Source organism: Diceros bicornis, chromosome 28 (assembly GCF_020826845.1).
Source record: "Diceros bicornis minor isolate mBicDic1 chromosome 28, mDicBic1.mat.cur, whole genome shotgun sequence".
NCBI classification, from domain to species: Eukaryota; Metazoa; Chordata; class Mammalia; order Perissodactyla; family Rhinocerotidae; genus Diceros; species Diceros bicornis.
This window is the reverse complement of record NC_080767.1, coordinates 44,483,837-44,496,846: the sequence shown is the minus strand read 5'-3', so window position 1 is coordinate 44,496,846 and position 13,010 is coordinate 44,483,837. Positions and strand designations below refer to the sequence as shown.

The 13,010-nt window shown below is 50.1% G+C and overlaps 1 protein-coding gene across 2 annotated transcripts in view; it reads right to left on the bottom strand.

Moving 5' to 3' along the window:
* The window catches only part of CACNA1B (calcium voltage-gated channel subunit alpha1 B), a 206,271-nt gene that overhangs the window by 45,975 nt on the left and 147,286 nt on the right, over positions 1-13,010 (bottom strand). For both annotated transcript variants that reach the window (XM_058524660.1, XM_058524661.1), the window contains exons 26-31: positions 11,607-11,767; positions 8,747-8,884; positions 7,369-7,570; positions 6,868-7,032; positions 6,407-6,517; positions 5,890-5,973 (exon numbers count right to left, since the gene is read on the bottom strand). In XM_058524660.1, coding sequence (XP_058380643.1) covers positions 5,890-5,973; positions 6,407-6,517; positions 6,868-7,032; positions 7,369-7,570; positions 8,747-8,884; positions 11,607-11,767 — 861 coding nt within the window. The remainder of the gene's footprint in view (positions 1-5,889; positions 5,974-6,406; positions 6,518-6,867; positions 7,033-7,368; positions 7,571-8,746; positions 8,885-11,606; positions 11,768-13,010) is intronic.

Genomic DNA, 13,010 nt, shown 5'->3' with positions numbered 1-13,010 from the left:
CTGGCTCCCTGCAGTAATGCTCAGCAGTGCCCTACCCCTGCAGGCCCAATACCCAATTGTCAGCATCTACACCTGTCTTCCCGAGAACTTTCTCAGACCAGGATACAAGTGCCAGAGAATCAACATTCTCTGGCCCCTTCTTTCCAGCAGCCTTCAACCAGCGGCAGAGAGCTGGTGAGAAATACCCCAGCCACCTTGCCACTTGCTAGAATAAGTGAGGCTCAGAGCTCCCACCTAGCACCTACAACAGTAACTGGCTTGATAGCATCTTTTATTGGCTGCCTGCCTTCCCTGGCTCACTTCATCATTCCCCTTATTCCTGGGACCGCCTCCCAAATGAACGACTTGCACCAAATTCTTGTCTCAGGTCTGCTTCTGGGAGAACCCAGCTAAGACAGCCCCCCAGTCTGCTTCTGCCTGTGCCCCACACCATGTGCCCAAGAGAGCAGCCAGAGGGGCGGGCCTGAAAGCCAACATGTCATGGCGCTTCACAAAACCCTCCAGACCCTCCCACCCCACTCAGAACAAAAGCTGAAGTTTACTCTGACTGCAAGGCCTTCCCTGCCCCATTTCCTCTGCCCTTGGCTGCTCCTTCACCCCTTGTGCATGCTGCTCCAGCCACAGTGCCCCACATCATCCCTACACACGCGGGGGCGGCGTAGGCTTAGGGCGTCTGCACAAGCTGCTCCCCCCAGTCTCCCCTGCTCAGCTTCCTCACAAGATACCTTTACTCAGAAGTCACCCTCTCAGTGACCTCTTGTCTGGACACACTATCTAAGTCCCATCCCCCCGAGTCTCACACTGCTTCTCTGCTTTGCCTCTCCCGGGGCCCGGCGTCGTTCCTGTGCCTTTCCCACTAGACTGAAGCTCCAGGAGAGCAGACTCTTTTCTCCCAGCACTTAGATAGTGCTTACCACACGACAGGCATGCAGAATATTTTTATATGTATAAATGAAGGAATGTGATTCAAATACCCTCTCCCTGTTCATGGATTGCCTTGTTTCTTTTGCTAAACAGAAACTATTTTACAGAATGCTTTTCAGTTATTGCTGGTGCTTTACAGATTTCATTTAACAAATCATTCCTGTCCCAAGGTCTTAGACATAATGTCCTGTATTTTCTTCCCCGAGTTTTAAAGTTTTGCCTCATATTTAAGTCTTTTCAACCATTGGAAATAGATTTTTTTATGAATGGTGTGAACCAAGATCCAATCTCTGTTTTTCCCTATACTGATCATCAATCACACCCACATCGATCATTGAGCTGTCCCCCACTAAGCAGCAGAGCCTGCACAGTCATACAGCAAGTCCCTGGACACTGGTGAGTTTGAGTCTAGGCTCCTGACTCTTTCCATGCGCTCACGTAGCTCCCCCTGTGCCAACACTGGACAGTCTTGTTATGGCTTTATCTCTGGTGGGTCTCATCACTGGTGGGAGGGTCCTCCCTCCCACGCCACCCCTAGGAGCACCTTCTTCTTAAGTATCTTGACTATTTTGAGGCCTGTGCTCTTTCTTATAAATTTTAGAAGCAACTTGTCAACTTCAAAAACAAACAAACAAAAACAGAAACAAAATCATTGGTATTTTTATTGGAATTCCATTGAGTCTACACATCAATTTGGGGGAAATCGTCATCTCTCTGATATTGACACGACTTATTAATTAACAGGATATATAACTCCACCTATTTTAGTCTGCTTTGATATCTTTCAGTCAAGTTTAGTAATTTTCCACATAAAGAGCTTGCCCACAAGCGTCGTTAGGTTTATTGTCAGGATGCTGATGTTGTAATGAAATGCAATCAACTTACTCGAGTGGTCTCACATTCAGCAACCTTGCTAAAAAACCTCTAGTTTTACATTATTCTAGATTTCATCCATAGATAATAGTGTTATCTGTGAATAATGACAGCTTTGCCTATTCCTTTTCTAATTTTTAGAGGTTTTATTTATTTTTCTTATCTTATTCATTCAACAAGTATTTACCGAACACCTACAGAGTGTCAGGCACTATTCTAAGCACTGGAACATGGTGAACAAAACAAAAACCCCTGTCCCTGTGGAGCTGACATCTGATTACGGAACCGACAGGACCCGAAGTTCAATGTTGAAAAGAAGTAGTGTTACCGGCATCACTGTCCTCTTCTGATTTTAAAGGGAATTCTTTCCAGATTTCGCCATTATATATATAATGTTTCCATAGGATTTTTTGGTAAATGCTCTTCATCAAGTTAATAATTCCTAGATTGCTAACAGTTTTTATCATGAATAAAATTTTAATTTTATTGAATGTCTTCTCTGCATCCATGACATGATCACATTAATAGTGTCCTTTTCTCTGTTGATGTAAATTATAGCGATAGACTTTCTGATGCGGAATCTTGAGTTCCTGAGACACATCTGACAGTACCTTCTTTCCTGGGCACTGTTAGATTTGGGTTGTTTACATGTTGTGGAGGATTTTGCATCCACGTTAATGAGTGAGTGTAGACTACGCTTTTCCTTTCTTATACTCTATCTTTTTAACAATTTTGGTGTCAAGATTGTACTAGTTTCATACGAATAGTTAGGGAATGTTCACTCCTTTCCTATTTTCTGGAAGAATTTGTTTAGGATCGAAATGATCTTTCCTCATATTTTAGTTAGAAACCTAACACATAAGACTACTACAATCCAGTGGTGTGAGCCATGTCAGGGTGTGAACCCTAGGGGAAAGGACAGGTTAGTTATGGCCCCTCACACCTCCTACTCCTGGTGGGCTTCCTTGAGTTCTGGAGACAGCACACACCACTTAGGCAACACTGTTGTGATGCATTTATCAGGCGACACAAAACTGCCAGGTTTGAGAGGTTTCACAGCAAGAGAGGGGTCTCCAGCAAAGCCATGCTGCAGCATCAGGGGCCCTGCCACCGGGGCCATAAGACTCAACAGACCCCACAGTGCTAGGGGTGTCCGTAGTACAGACAGTGTGGAAAGCCCCCAGAGGAAAAGTCAGTGCAGACACCTAGGATTCTGGAGCAAGGTCACGTCATCGGCAGAAGACATCAAGGAAAGGGCCACTCTTGGCTACTGGGCCCTAGTGGAGACTGTGTCTGATCGTGAGGCGTCCATGTTTACGACACCAAAGCTTCTCGTGAGTGGTGTGCTGCAGGTCCACCAACAACGGAAGTGCTACAGCTAGGACCAAACCAAAACACATCTAGAGGCACAGTGACGCAGCAGGTGGCCCAGCCCCCATGCCTCTCACCTCTGCTGCACCACTGTCTCTTCCTCAGCGCACTCCTGACCCTGACACGTCATGGGGTTATCATTAAAACTAGGAGGAAACACTTAAACCTGGTTTATTAGGGGGTGGGTAGCTCAATATATTGGTGCACATCTCTTCCAGCTGCACACAGAGATGGCCTGAAGACAGTGGTAAGGCAGAGCTCTGGGTGGTACGCCTGATCAGCCACAGTGTGCAGAAAAAGAAGTGGCCTGCGGTAATGATTACAGGATCCTAGGCAAGGGCTAAAGCTTGGTCAGGCCTCTGGAGGGAACAAGGTTTGGGGAAGAGGCATCCAGATGGACCTTGGGAAAGGGCACGATGTGCAGGTCTTTGCATTACACATTAAGGTCAACCAGAGGGAGTCCGTGGCTCTAGGGGCACTAAAAGCCAAGCTTTGAGATGAGTCAACCAACAGATGTCAGCCAGCCCCTATCCCCCGCAGCCCTGGTGTTCTCATAGTAGATCCATGAATGAAGTGACCATCATGGCCGAGATGAAGGCTGTGCCTGGGCCCAACAGCTGGGCTCCCTATTAGCAAGGCTGATCCAGCCTCGGCCACTGCTGAATGTCCAGTCCACTATGAGCAGAGGTCAACACTAGGCTTCTACGGGGTACTATGCTTGAGGCTGTCAACCAGCCACTTGGTAGTAAGTTGCTTACATGGGAATCCCTTCACTGGAAACGGCAGCAATTTGTTTCAACTGGGATCACTTATCTCCAGTGTGGGTTTGCCTTTGCTGAGGCAGTACCTTGGCCTGCACTAGTACCAGAGATTTACCAACACGGATTCCACGTAACATCATGACAGCACAAGCAGAGGACCCACTGGAATGTCACTCAGGAGGTGCCAGCCTGATAAAATATCGAAACAGCCTCTTAAAGGCACAGAAAAAATGCCGGCTTGGTGATGGACCTCATGGGGTTCAAGATGAACTGATGGCCAATAGACAGTGCTGGGTGCCCAACAGGTAAAATGCATGGCTCCAGGAAACAAGGGGTGGAAGTAGAGGTGGCCCCTCTCACCATCACTCCAGTGACCCAGTGTGAACTTTATGCTCATCATCCCCATAAGTGTAGGTCTGGCAAATCTAGAGGTCCTGGCTCAAACGGGTGGGGAAAGCTTCCACTGTGGAACACCAAAAGCCATAATGGCCCCTGTCACTTGGGCTCCACATGCCAGAAGACCAGCAGGCAGAGCAGACTTTCCACACTGGCCAAAGTACTTGATGCTGATTACTGTGAAGTGCAGAGCTGCCGCTGCACAGAGGCAGGAAGAAGTCTATCTGAAAATCAGGGGGCTCTCTAGGGTCTTGCTAGATGCTCCTATGACCAGTCTTAACTGTGATGGGACTATTATGGCAGCTAGAGCCACTTAAGGGTATGGCAAGCAGGGACTTGGACCGTATAGGGTGAAGTCTGGGTCACTTCACCAGACCAGGGCAGCAGAAGGCTGGCCACAGGTCAGAGGACTCCAGAAGGGGCCGAGGAGGAACGAGATGATAGACATCAACTCTACTCTGACCAGTACCGTAGCAGGAGCTCTGGCTCCTCTTACCAACCCTCTTCTCCCAGAGACCATGACCAGCACCATCCTGAAGAATGAGTGAAAGGAACCCAGCATGAGCTGTGGGCAGAGCTGAGCAGGGCCAGGGTGGCACAGCCGATGCCCCTGCACTCCGGTGTGGCCCCATTATGACGGTACCTCAGGTCCCTTCATCCTCGACAGATCAAGCTGCCAGAGCCTGCATTGCCTGCACTCAGGGTGCACTCCAGGGAGCCGGAGGTGTCTGAGTCATTAGTCAAGGACCAATGGGTACAGAGGCAAAAACTCTGCAGCTCTGGGGTGTGACCACCCTGTCTCCAGAGCCCTCTTGGGGCCCCAAATTTACCCCCCAACACTTGGCTCAAGGCGCAGCATTTCTGGTCCTTCTCTTCCCCATACATTTCCCCAAACCTCTCTCTACTGGTTTTGCCTAAGAAATAACTTTTACAAGAACCCTCATCTCAGTGTCTGCTCCTAGGGAGTTCAACCTAAGACAAATAGATGAGATTTTTTTGCCATTTAATTCTAACTTAATGCATTATACTCAAAGAATATTGCTTTATGATTCAGATTCTTTGAAATCTGTTGAGACAAGTTTATGTTCCAGCACTTGGTTAGTTTTTAGACATACCCCATATATCTTCTATAAGAATGAGCATCTCCAATTTTATATATATACATGTAAAGCAAACCTAGTATTTCAAAATATTCTAAATTCTTATTGGTTTTATTTTATACATTTTTGGTGCCAAGCTGTTGGACACATACAAATTTAAAAGATTCTTGTCTTCCTGGTGAGTTGCCACCATGGAGCTCCCAGGTGATTCTCAGGCCACCACCCTGGAAGATCTTTTGGGAACGACTTTCTTATCCAAGTAAAAGCATTTGCTAAGACGACACCCAATCCCCATACTCCACCTTTGGAGAGGCTCTAACCCTCTCTGCCCAGGGGCTCCTGCGGGACTCTGGCTCCAGAGAGGAGGAGCTAGCACAGCCAGGGCCTGGAGACGCACTGAGGGAGCACACTCTAGAAGGAAACCACTTTGGGGTGCTGGAGGAGGGACAGAAAATGCTACTTACCGCAATCTCAGTTACTAAAATATCAGTAATACTTCCCAACACAGTGACAAAGTCAAAGACGTTCCAGGCATCTCTGAAATAGTTCTAGAGAGAAAGAAGGGAGTTAGTGCTAGTGGCTGGTGAGGGCTCTGCCAGGCAAGGAGTTGCAGGAGGTGGTCCCTACTCAAGAAGGGCGAGGGGACATATGGGCTCCCTAGGTGCGATAGCACAAGGCCAATGTAAGTAGACACCACAGCCAGGCACACAGACATCTCTGGGCCTGGGCAGGCGCCTGAGAGCCATGTATCCAGAAAGGAGGAGCCTGGCCTTGCCTGCCTCCAGGAGCTGGGCTGGGGGAGAGCTCAGGCAGTCAAGAGTGTCAGAGCCACCCCGTCCCCGGGGCCCCTGCAGTGTTACATGTGGTCTGGGGGCTCTGGGGAATTCCCAGGTCCAAACTATGAGTCCCCGAAGGTCCCCCTACAGAGGAGAAGCCAGAATGCTGACCACCAAAAGGCCAAGAGGGAGCCAAACCACATACCAGCACCCCAAAAGCGATGATCTTCAGCACGCATTCCATGGAGAACATGGATGTGAACACAATGTTCAGGCATTTCAACATCAGCTCGTACTCGTAGGGTGCGTCGTAGAACTGCCCGGGGAATGAGTGCCGTTGGCCATGTGCTCTGCTGCCCCAAGACACCCCACTGGGGACCACCGTGACCTCCTGTCAGAGCACAGTGGGCAGACAGAACCGCACACCTGCCCAGCCCAAGGACACCCCTCCCCACTCCTCCCCTGTGTTCTCCCAGAACCTTTTCACTATCTCAGCCCACAGACAACCAGGGGGACCAGGATCCACAGGCACCCTGTGCTAACCAGGACGTGGAGCAACTCCAGCTCCCATACACACCATCAGGAGAAAGGTGGACTCTGCCTGGCTTACGTCAGGTCCCAAACCCCAGGTGGCGCCAGCTGGCGACCATGCTGGGTCCCACACACCTTCATCATCAGCACCACTGTGTTGAGGGCTATCATGGCCATGATGAAGTACTCGAACGGTGGCGACACCACAAACGTCCACGTCTTGTACTGGAATGACTGTTTGTTTTGGGGCATGTACCGAGTCAGGGGCTTGGCGCTGATGGCAAAGTCAATGCAAGCCCTCTGTGCAGGGAGAAAGGAGCACTGAGAACTCGGAGGGGGAACCCGACATTGCAGCATCCACTGCATACCACGCATGTCCCCTCATCCTTGCAGGAAGCCCCAATGAGAGAAGGCAAACTAAGGCAGCCTGGGCCTCCTCCAGGCAGCCTCGACCAACCACACACAGTCTCTTGCTGTCACTGCGCTGGCCGACAGTGGCAGCCAAAACTGACCCAACAATGAGCGATTCCCATGCAGAAGGGAAGCCCAATGGTCCTGCCCACACTGCCCGTCAGGGGAGCCCAGCAGAACGTCCATTGCACACGTGTAGACAGGGCAGGAGAGGGAGCCGCCTACCTCGTTCTTCTCCAGGCTGCATTCAGACATCACCTTGTCCCCCTGTTCCTGGAAGGTGATGATGATCAAGGCCACGAAGATGTTGACAAAGAAGAAGGGGAAGACCACGAAGTAGACCACGTAGAAGATGGACAGCTCCATGCGGTACCCGGGGCTCGGGCCCTGCTCCTCATAGGTGGCATCCACAGAGTGTTTCAGCACCCTGGGCAAGAGCAAACACCAAGCATCAGGGGAGCCCGTGAGGACACAGCCCTGGGAAAGTCATGACCTGCATCACAGGCGAGGCTTCCACACCTGAGCCCAGAGACGGCGCGAGGAGAGGGGACTGAGCCCAGGGATGGCTCTGCCACACTGTGGGCCCAAGCCTGGTCCACGGGACTGCCATCTCTCCTGGAGGTAGGCTACCTTCCCAACAGAGTTTGTACTCAGAGCTGTTGCAGGACCTCCAAGGGGAAGCCTCTGGGTGGCTGAGGTCCTATCCCCAGAAGGAGAACTGGAAGAGGCCCAGCAGTTCTGCCCGGCCCTGCTCACTCCCAGCTCACACCAGCCCACCTGCTCACACCCAGCCTACCCACTCACACCCAGCCCACCTGCTCACGCCCAGCTCACACCCAGCTCACCAGCTCACACCCAGCTCACCTGCTCACACCCAACTCACATGCTCATACCCAGCTCACCCACTCACATCCAGCTCACCCGCTCGTGCTCAGCTCACTAGCTCACACTCAGCTTACAAGCCCACACTCACCTCACCTGCTCACACCCAGCTCACCAGCTCACACCCAGCTCACCTGCTCACACCCAGCCTACCCACTCACACCCAGCTCACACCCAGCTCACCTGTTCACACCCAGCCCACCAGCTCACACCCAGCCCACCTGTTCACACCCAGCCCACCAGCTCACAACCAGCCCACCTGTTCACGCCCAGCTTTACCTGCCTTCAGAAAGCCCTGGGTTCAGCAGGGTCTCCTGCCAGAGCACCAATCCTACCTTCTGAGGGGTGTTCTTCCCAGCTCCAAAGGAAGCCCCCTGCCATCCAGTGTAGCACTGAACACATCCATCCCTCTGGCTGCCCTTCACTGAGGCCAGGGGGCTAGCACAGGGAGATGCCAAAGAGTCCCATCCTCCCTCTGGCCTCCAGCCACTCAAAAAGGACTTTCAGGAGATCACTATGCTGCACTCTTTGGTTTAATCTTCTCCTCTCCCCCAGGCTGCCCACTCTTGGAGGGCAGAGCCATGTCTCACCTGGTAGATACAAGAGCCTACAGGATATTTGCTGAGTGACTGAAGTACAAACGAATGTGGAGTCTGGGCCTCCTGCCCATCTGCCCCCTGCTCTAGCCTGACTAGCCATGATGCACCAGCTGAGCACTCACATGGGCCACCCTTCTCCTGTGGACACTGTGAACAGTGTCAGCAGAGCCCAGAGCACATTGTCATAGTGAAAGTCATATTTCTTCCACTGCCGGGGTTGAGCTTCCACTTCCTCCTTCTCATAATCCAAATACTGACCCCTGGGAACAGGAACATAGAGGAGGTTAGAGGTTAAACACAAAGGATCCAAATAAACCCATGTATCTACAGTCAACTGATGTTTGAAAAATGTTGTCCATTCAGTGGAGAAAGAACATTCTCTTCAACAGATGGTGCTGCGACAACTGGATTTCCACATGCAAAAGAACAGAGCTGGATCCCTACCTCACTCCCGAGACAGAAATTAACTCAAAATCAAACAAAGACCTAAATGTAAGAGCTAAAACTATAAAACTCTTAGAAGAAAACACAGGGGCTTCAGATTTTGGAATGGATTCTTAGATATGACACTAAAATCATGAGCAACAGAAGAAAAAAATAGATACATTGGCCTTCATCAAAATTTAAAGCATTTGTGCTTCAAAGGACACCATCAACACAAAGAATGGATTTGAAAATCATCTATCTGATAAGGGACTTGTCTCTAGAATACATAAAGAAATATTATAATCCATTATAAAAAAGAAAACCCACTTAAAAATTGGTAAAAGATCTGAATAGATATTTCTTCAAATAAGATATACAAATGGCCAATAAGCACATGAAAAGATGCTCAACATCAGAAGTCATCAGGGAAATGCAAATCAAAATCACAATGAGCTACCACGTTATACCCACTAGGATGACTACAGTTAAATTTTTAAAAAGGAAAGTAATAAGTGTTGGTAAGGATATGGAGAAATCAGAACTCTCATACATTGTTGGTGGGAATATAAAATGGTTCAGCCTCTTTGGAAAACAGTCTGGCAGTTCCAGAAACTGTTAAACAGAATTACCATATGACCCATCAATTCTGCTTCTAGGTATAGACTCAAAAGAAATGAAAACATCTGTCCACACAAAAACGTATACACATATTCACTGAAGCGTTAATCATAATAGCCAAAAGGTGGAAACAACCCAAATGACCATCAAGAGATGAATGAGTATAATAAAATGTGGCATCCCTATAGAACAGAATAATATTCGACCATAAAAGGGAATGGAGTACTGACGTGCTACAACATGGATGAACCTGGAAAACAGTATGCCAAGTGAAGGAAGTAAGACACAAAAGACCACGTATCATATGATTTCATTTATATGAAATGTCCAGAATGGAGAAATCTATACAGACAGAAAATAGATTAGTCATTGCTTAGGGCTGGGGCTGGGGGGGTAGGGGTGATAGTTAAAGAGGATGGGGTTTTTTTAACTGATGAAAATGTTCTAAAATTGACTGTGGTGATGGTTGCACAACTCTGTGAACATACTAAAAACCACTGAGTTATATACTTTCAATGGGTGAATTGTACAGTGTATGAATTATATCTCAATAAAGCTATTTTTGTAAAAAACAAAGGACCCCATTGCAATGGGTAAAGATGGTCTTTTCAAATAAATGGTGCTGGATCCACTGCATATCCATCTACAGAAAATTTGTCTTTATCCATACTTCACACAACACACAAAAATTAACTCCCGATAGATCACAGATCTAAATGTGAAAGGCAAAAATAAAACTTTTTGAGGAAAACATAAGAGGACATCTACCTGACGTTAGGATGGATTTCTTAAAGAGGACACAAGGAGTAAAAACATAAAAAAGATAAACTGTGCTATGTTATAATCAAAGACTTTGTTCTTTAAAAGACACCATTAAAAGAGTAGATCTGGCAAAGGATCCCTATCCAGGACTTTAAAGATTTCCTACAAATCAACCAGAAAGAGACAGACAACCCACACAGGAAAACGGGCAAAGGCTTGCACAGACACTTCCCAGGAAGGGACATCCAAGTGGTCGTTCCACCTGGGGAAGGTGCTCACCCTCACTGGTCATCACACAAGTGCAAATTAAACCTCAGAGAAATGCCAGGATCCCCGAACCAGAAAGGCTAAAAAGCAAAAGACAGAAGACGCCAAGTAGAGCAAGGTGTGGAGACCTGGAGCTCTCATCCACGCTGGTGGGAGTGTGATTTTACACAAGCATTTGGCAGCACCTACAGAAGCTGAACATCAGCACAGTCCACGGCCCAGCAATTCCACCCCTAGGGGTACACACTCCTGGAGCTGTGCACATGTGCTCCCCGACAGACAGGTACTGGAACAGCCACAGCAGCACTGTCCATGAGAGCCTCGAACTGGAAACAGCCCACATGCCCGTCAGTCAGAGGGGATACATAAGTGGTCCATTTCCACACAGGAGGATACTGCAGAGACAACTGGGACCATCGCCCACGGGCGGGGAAAGAGCTGCCCAGGCTGCCTTGCTCAGCGCCCACACTGACACTGCCTCCATTCCCCTAGTTCCTCCCTGAGGGCACCTCTCCTGTCTCCTCTGAGTGGGGCCGGCCCAGGAAGGCCTGAGGCCTCCCAATGATGGTGAAAGTGGCCGTCAGCCACCCCTCTGACTTCAGGGCCCAGCGCAGATCTCTGGGATTTACAGAGCCCTCCAGCAATACCCCAGTGGCTCCCATTAGCTCCCTGGATGTCTGCAGGCAGGAAGAGCATGTCCCTCAGACACAGCTGCTCCCTGACTCTGCTGAGGAGGACGTGCTGGGCTGGTGTGGCCCTGGGGACAGAGGGACACCCCTCTGCTCTCTGGTGCGTCCCAAGCGGGCCCCTCCTAGAGCCCTCACAGGGTGTTCCCACTGCAGGCTTTGCAGCGGAGTGGTCTCTGCGTCATGGAGCCACACCCCTGCCCCCAGCCCTGCCTTGGTTTACCTGCAGTCCCTCTCCAGCTCCTTGGACTCGTCAGTACAGTAGAAAAACTTCCCTTTGAAGAGCTGCACAGCAATGACGGCAAATATGAACATGAAGAGCATGTAGACAATCAGGATGTTGAGCACATTCTTCAGGGAGTTCACCACACAGTCAAACACGGCCTGGGGGGAGGGGGACGGAGGCGTGAGCGGAGGGACAGGGCACCCCCAGGCTCAGAACCTCCGGGGTACCCTGGGCACTGGAGGACCTTGCAAGGCCCTGAGGGCTGTAACCGTGGAAAAGATCTGCTGCCAGCTGCCTTGGCAGAGAAGACTGCCTGATGCTGTCTTTCTCTCAGGAGGGGCCATCTTGGACTTGATGGAGTGGGAAGGTGGGCCGGATGCCAAGGAGAACCTGATGCTGCAGGTCTGGGTTAGGCCACGTAAGCAAGGGCGACCCCCAGCCCAGGTCGACCTGTGTCAGGAGGGGCCGACACAGCAGGAAAGGAGTGGAGGTGGGTATGTGGCCAAACCTCAGCTCCGGCACCTGGGCCCTGCCAGTGGATCACACTTTGCCCCTGCCCATCAGTGGGAACCGACACAAGGCAGAAAAGCAGTGATGCTGTGGCCAGCTCCAGGACAGAGACTTTTGGCATGCTTGGTGGCCCAGAGGTGACTCTGTCGCCTGTTACCACCACCACCTGGGCTTTCTCTCAGGTTCTTCCCCACCTGGAAGCTCAGCTTTCCCCGTACTCCCAGTAGTGCTGACCCTGGTCCTGGTCCCTGCTTCCCAGAGCTGAAGAGAAGCCTGCCTCCCGCCCTGGCTGTGCAAAACGGCAAATCCACAACCATCTCCCGAGACACTGCCAGGCACACTCCAGACAGCAGCAGCTGCCTCAGCAAATGCAGCCACTGCCCAGTTGCACAGTGTCCATGGCACCCTTTACCTGCCAGACCAGGTCCAAGTCCCCACCTGGTGCAGAGGGCCTCTGGCTGTCTGCGGGTCACCTCCCAGCCCAGCCCTTCACACGCAAGCTCTAAGCAAAGTGCCTCCTGTAATTCCCGTGTTGCTTCATGTCTCCAAGCAACTTGCATTTGCTTCAACTCCAAGGCTTGCATTTCCAAGCTGCTCGTAATACTTAACTGTACACAGTTTTGGAGGATTAAATGAGTTGAAGCACATAAAGCATTTCGCACAGTGCCTAGCACAAGCTCAATAATTATTAGATTTTAGCACAACTCTAAGTGTTTGGGTTCACACTCTTTCCTTTATCCAGAACCTCAGCCATACACACCCCTTAAGGCCCAGCCCAATAACCACTTCTTGGGAGCTCCTGCCCTCCCGGCGTCTCCCCCATGATCCTCCGCCTCTCAGCAGCCCCTTCCTCCCTGTACTGCAGCTGTTGATGAAAACGCACTGTCCCAT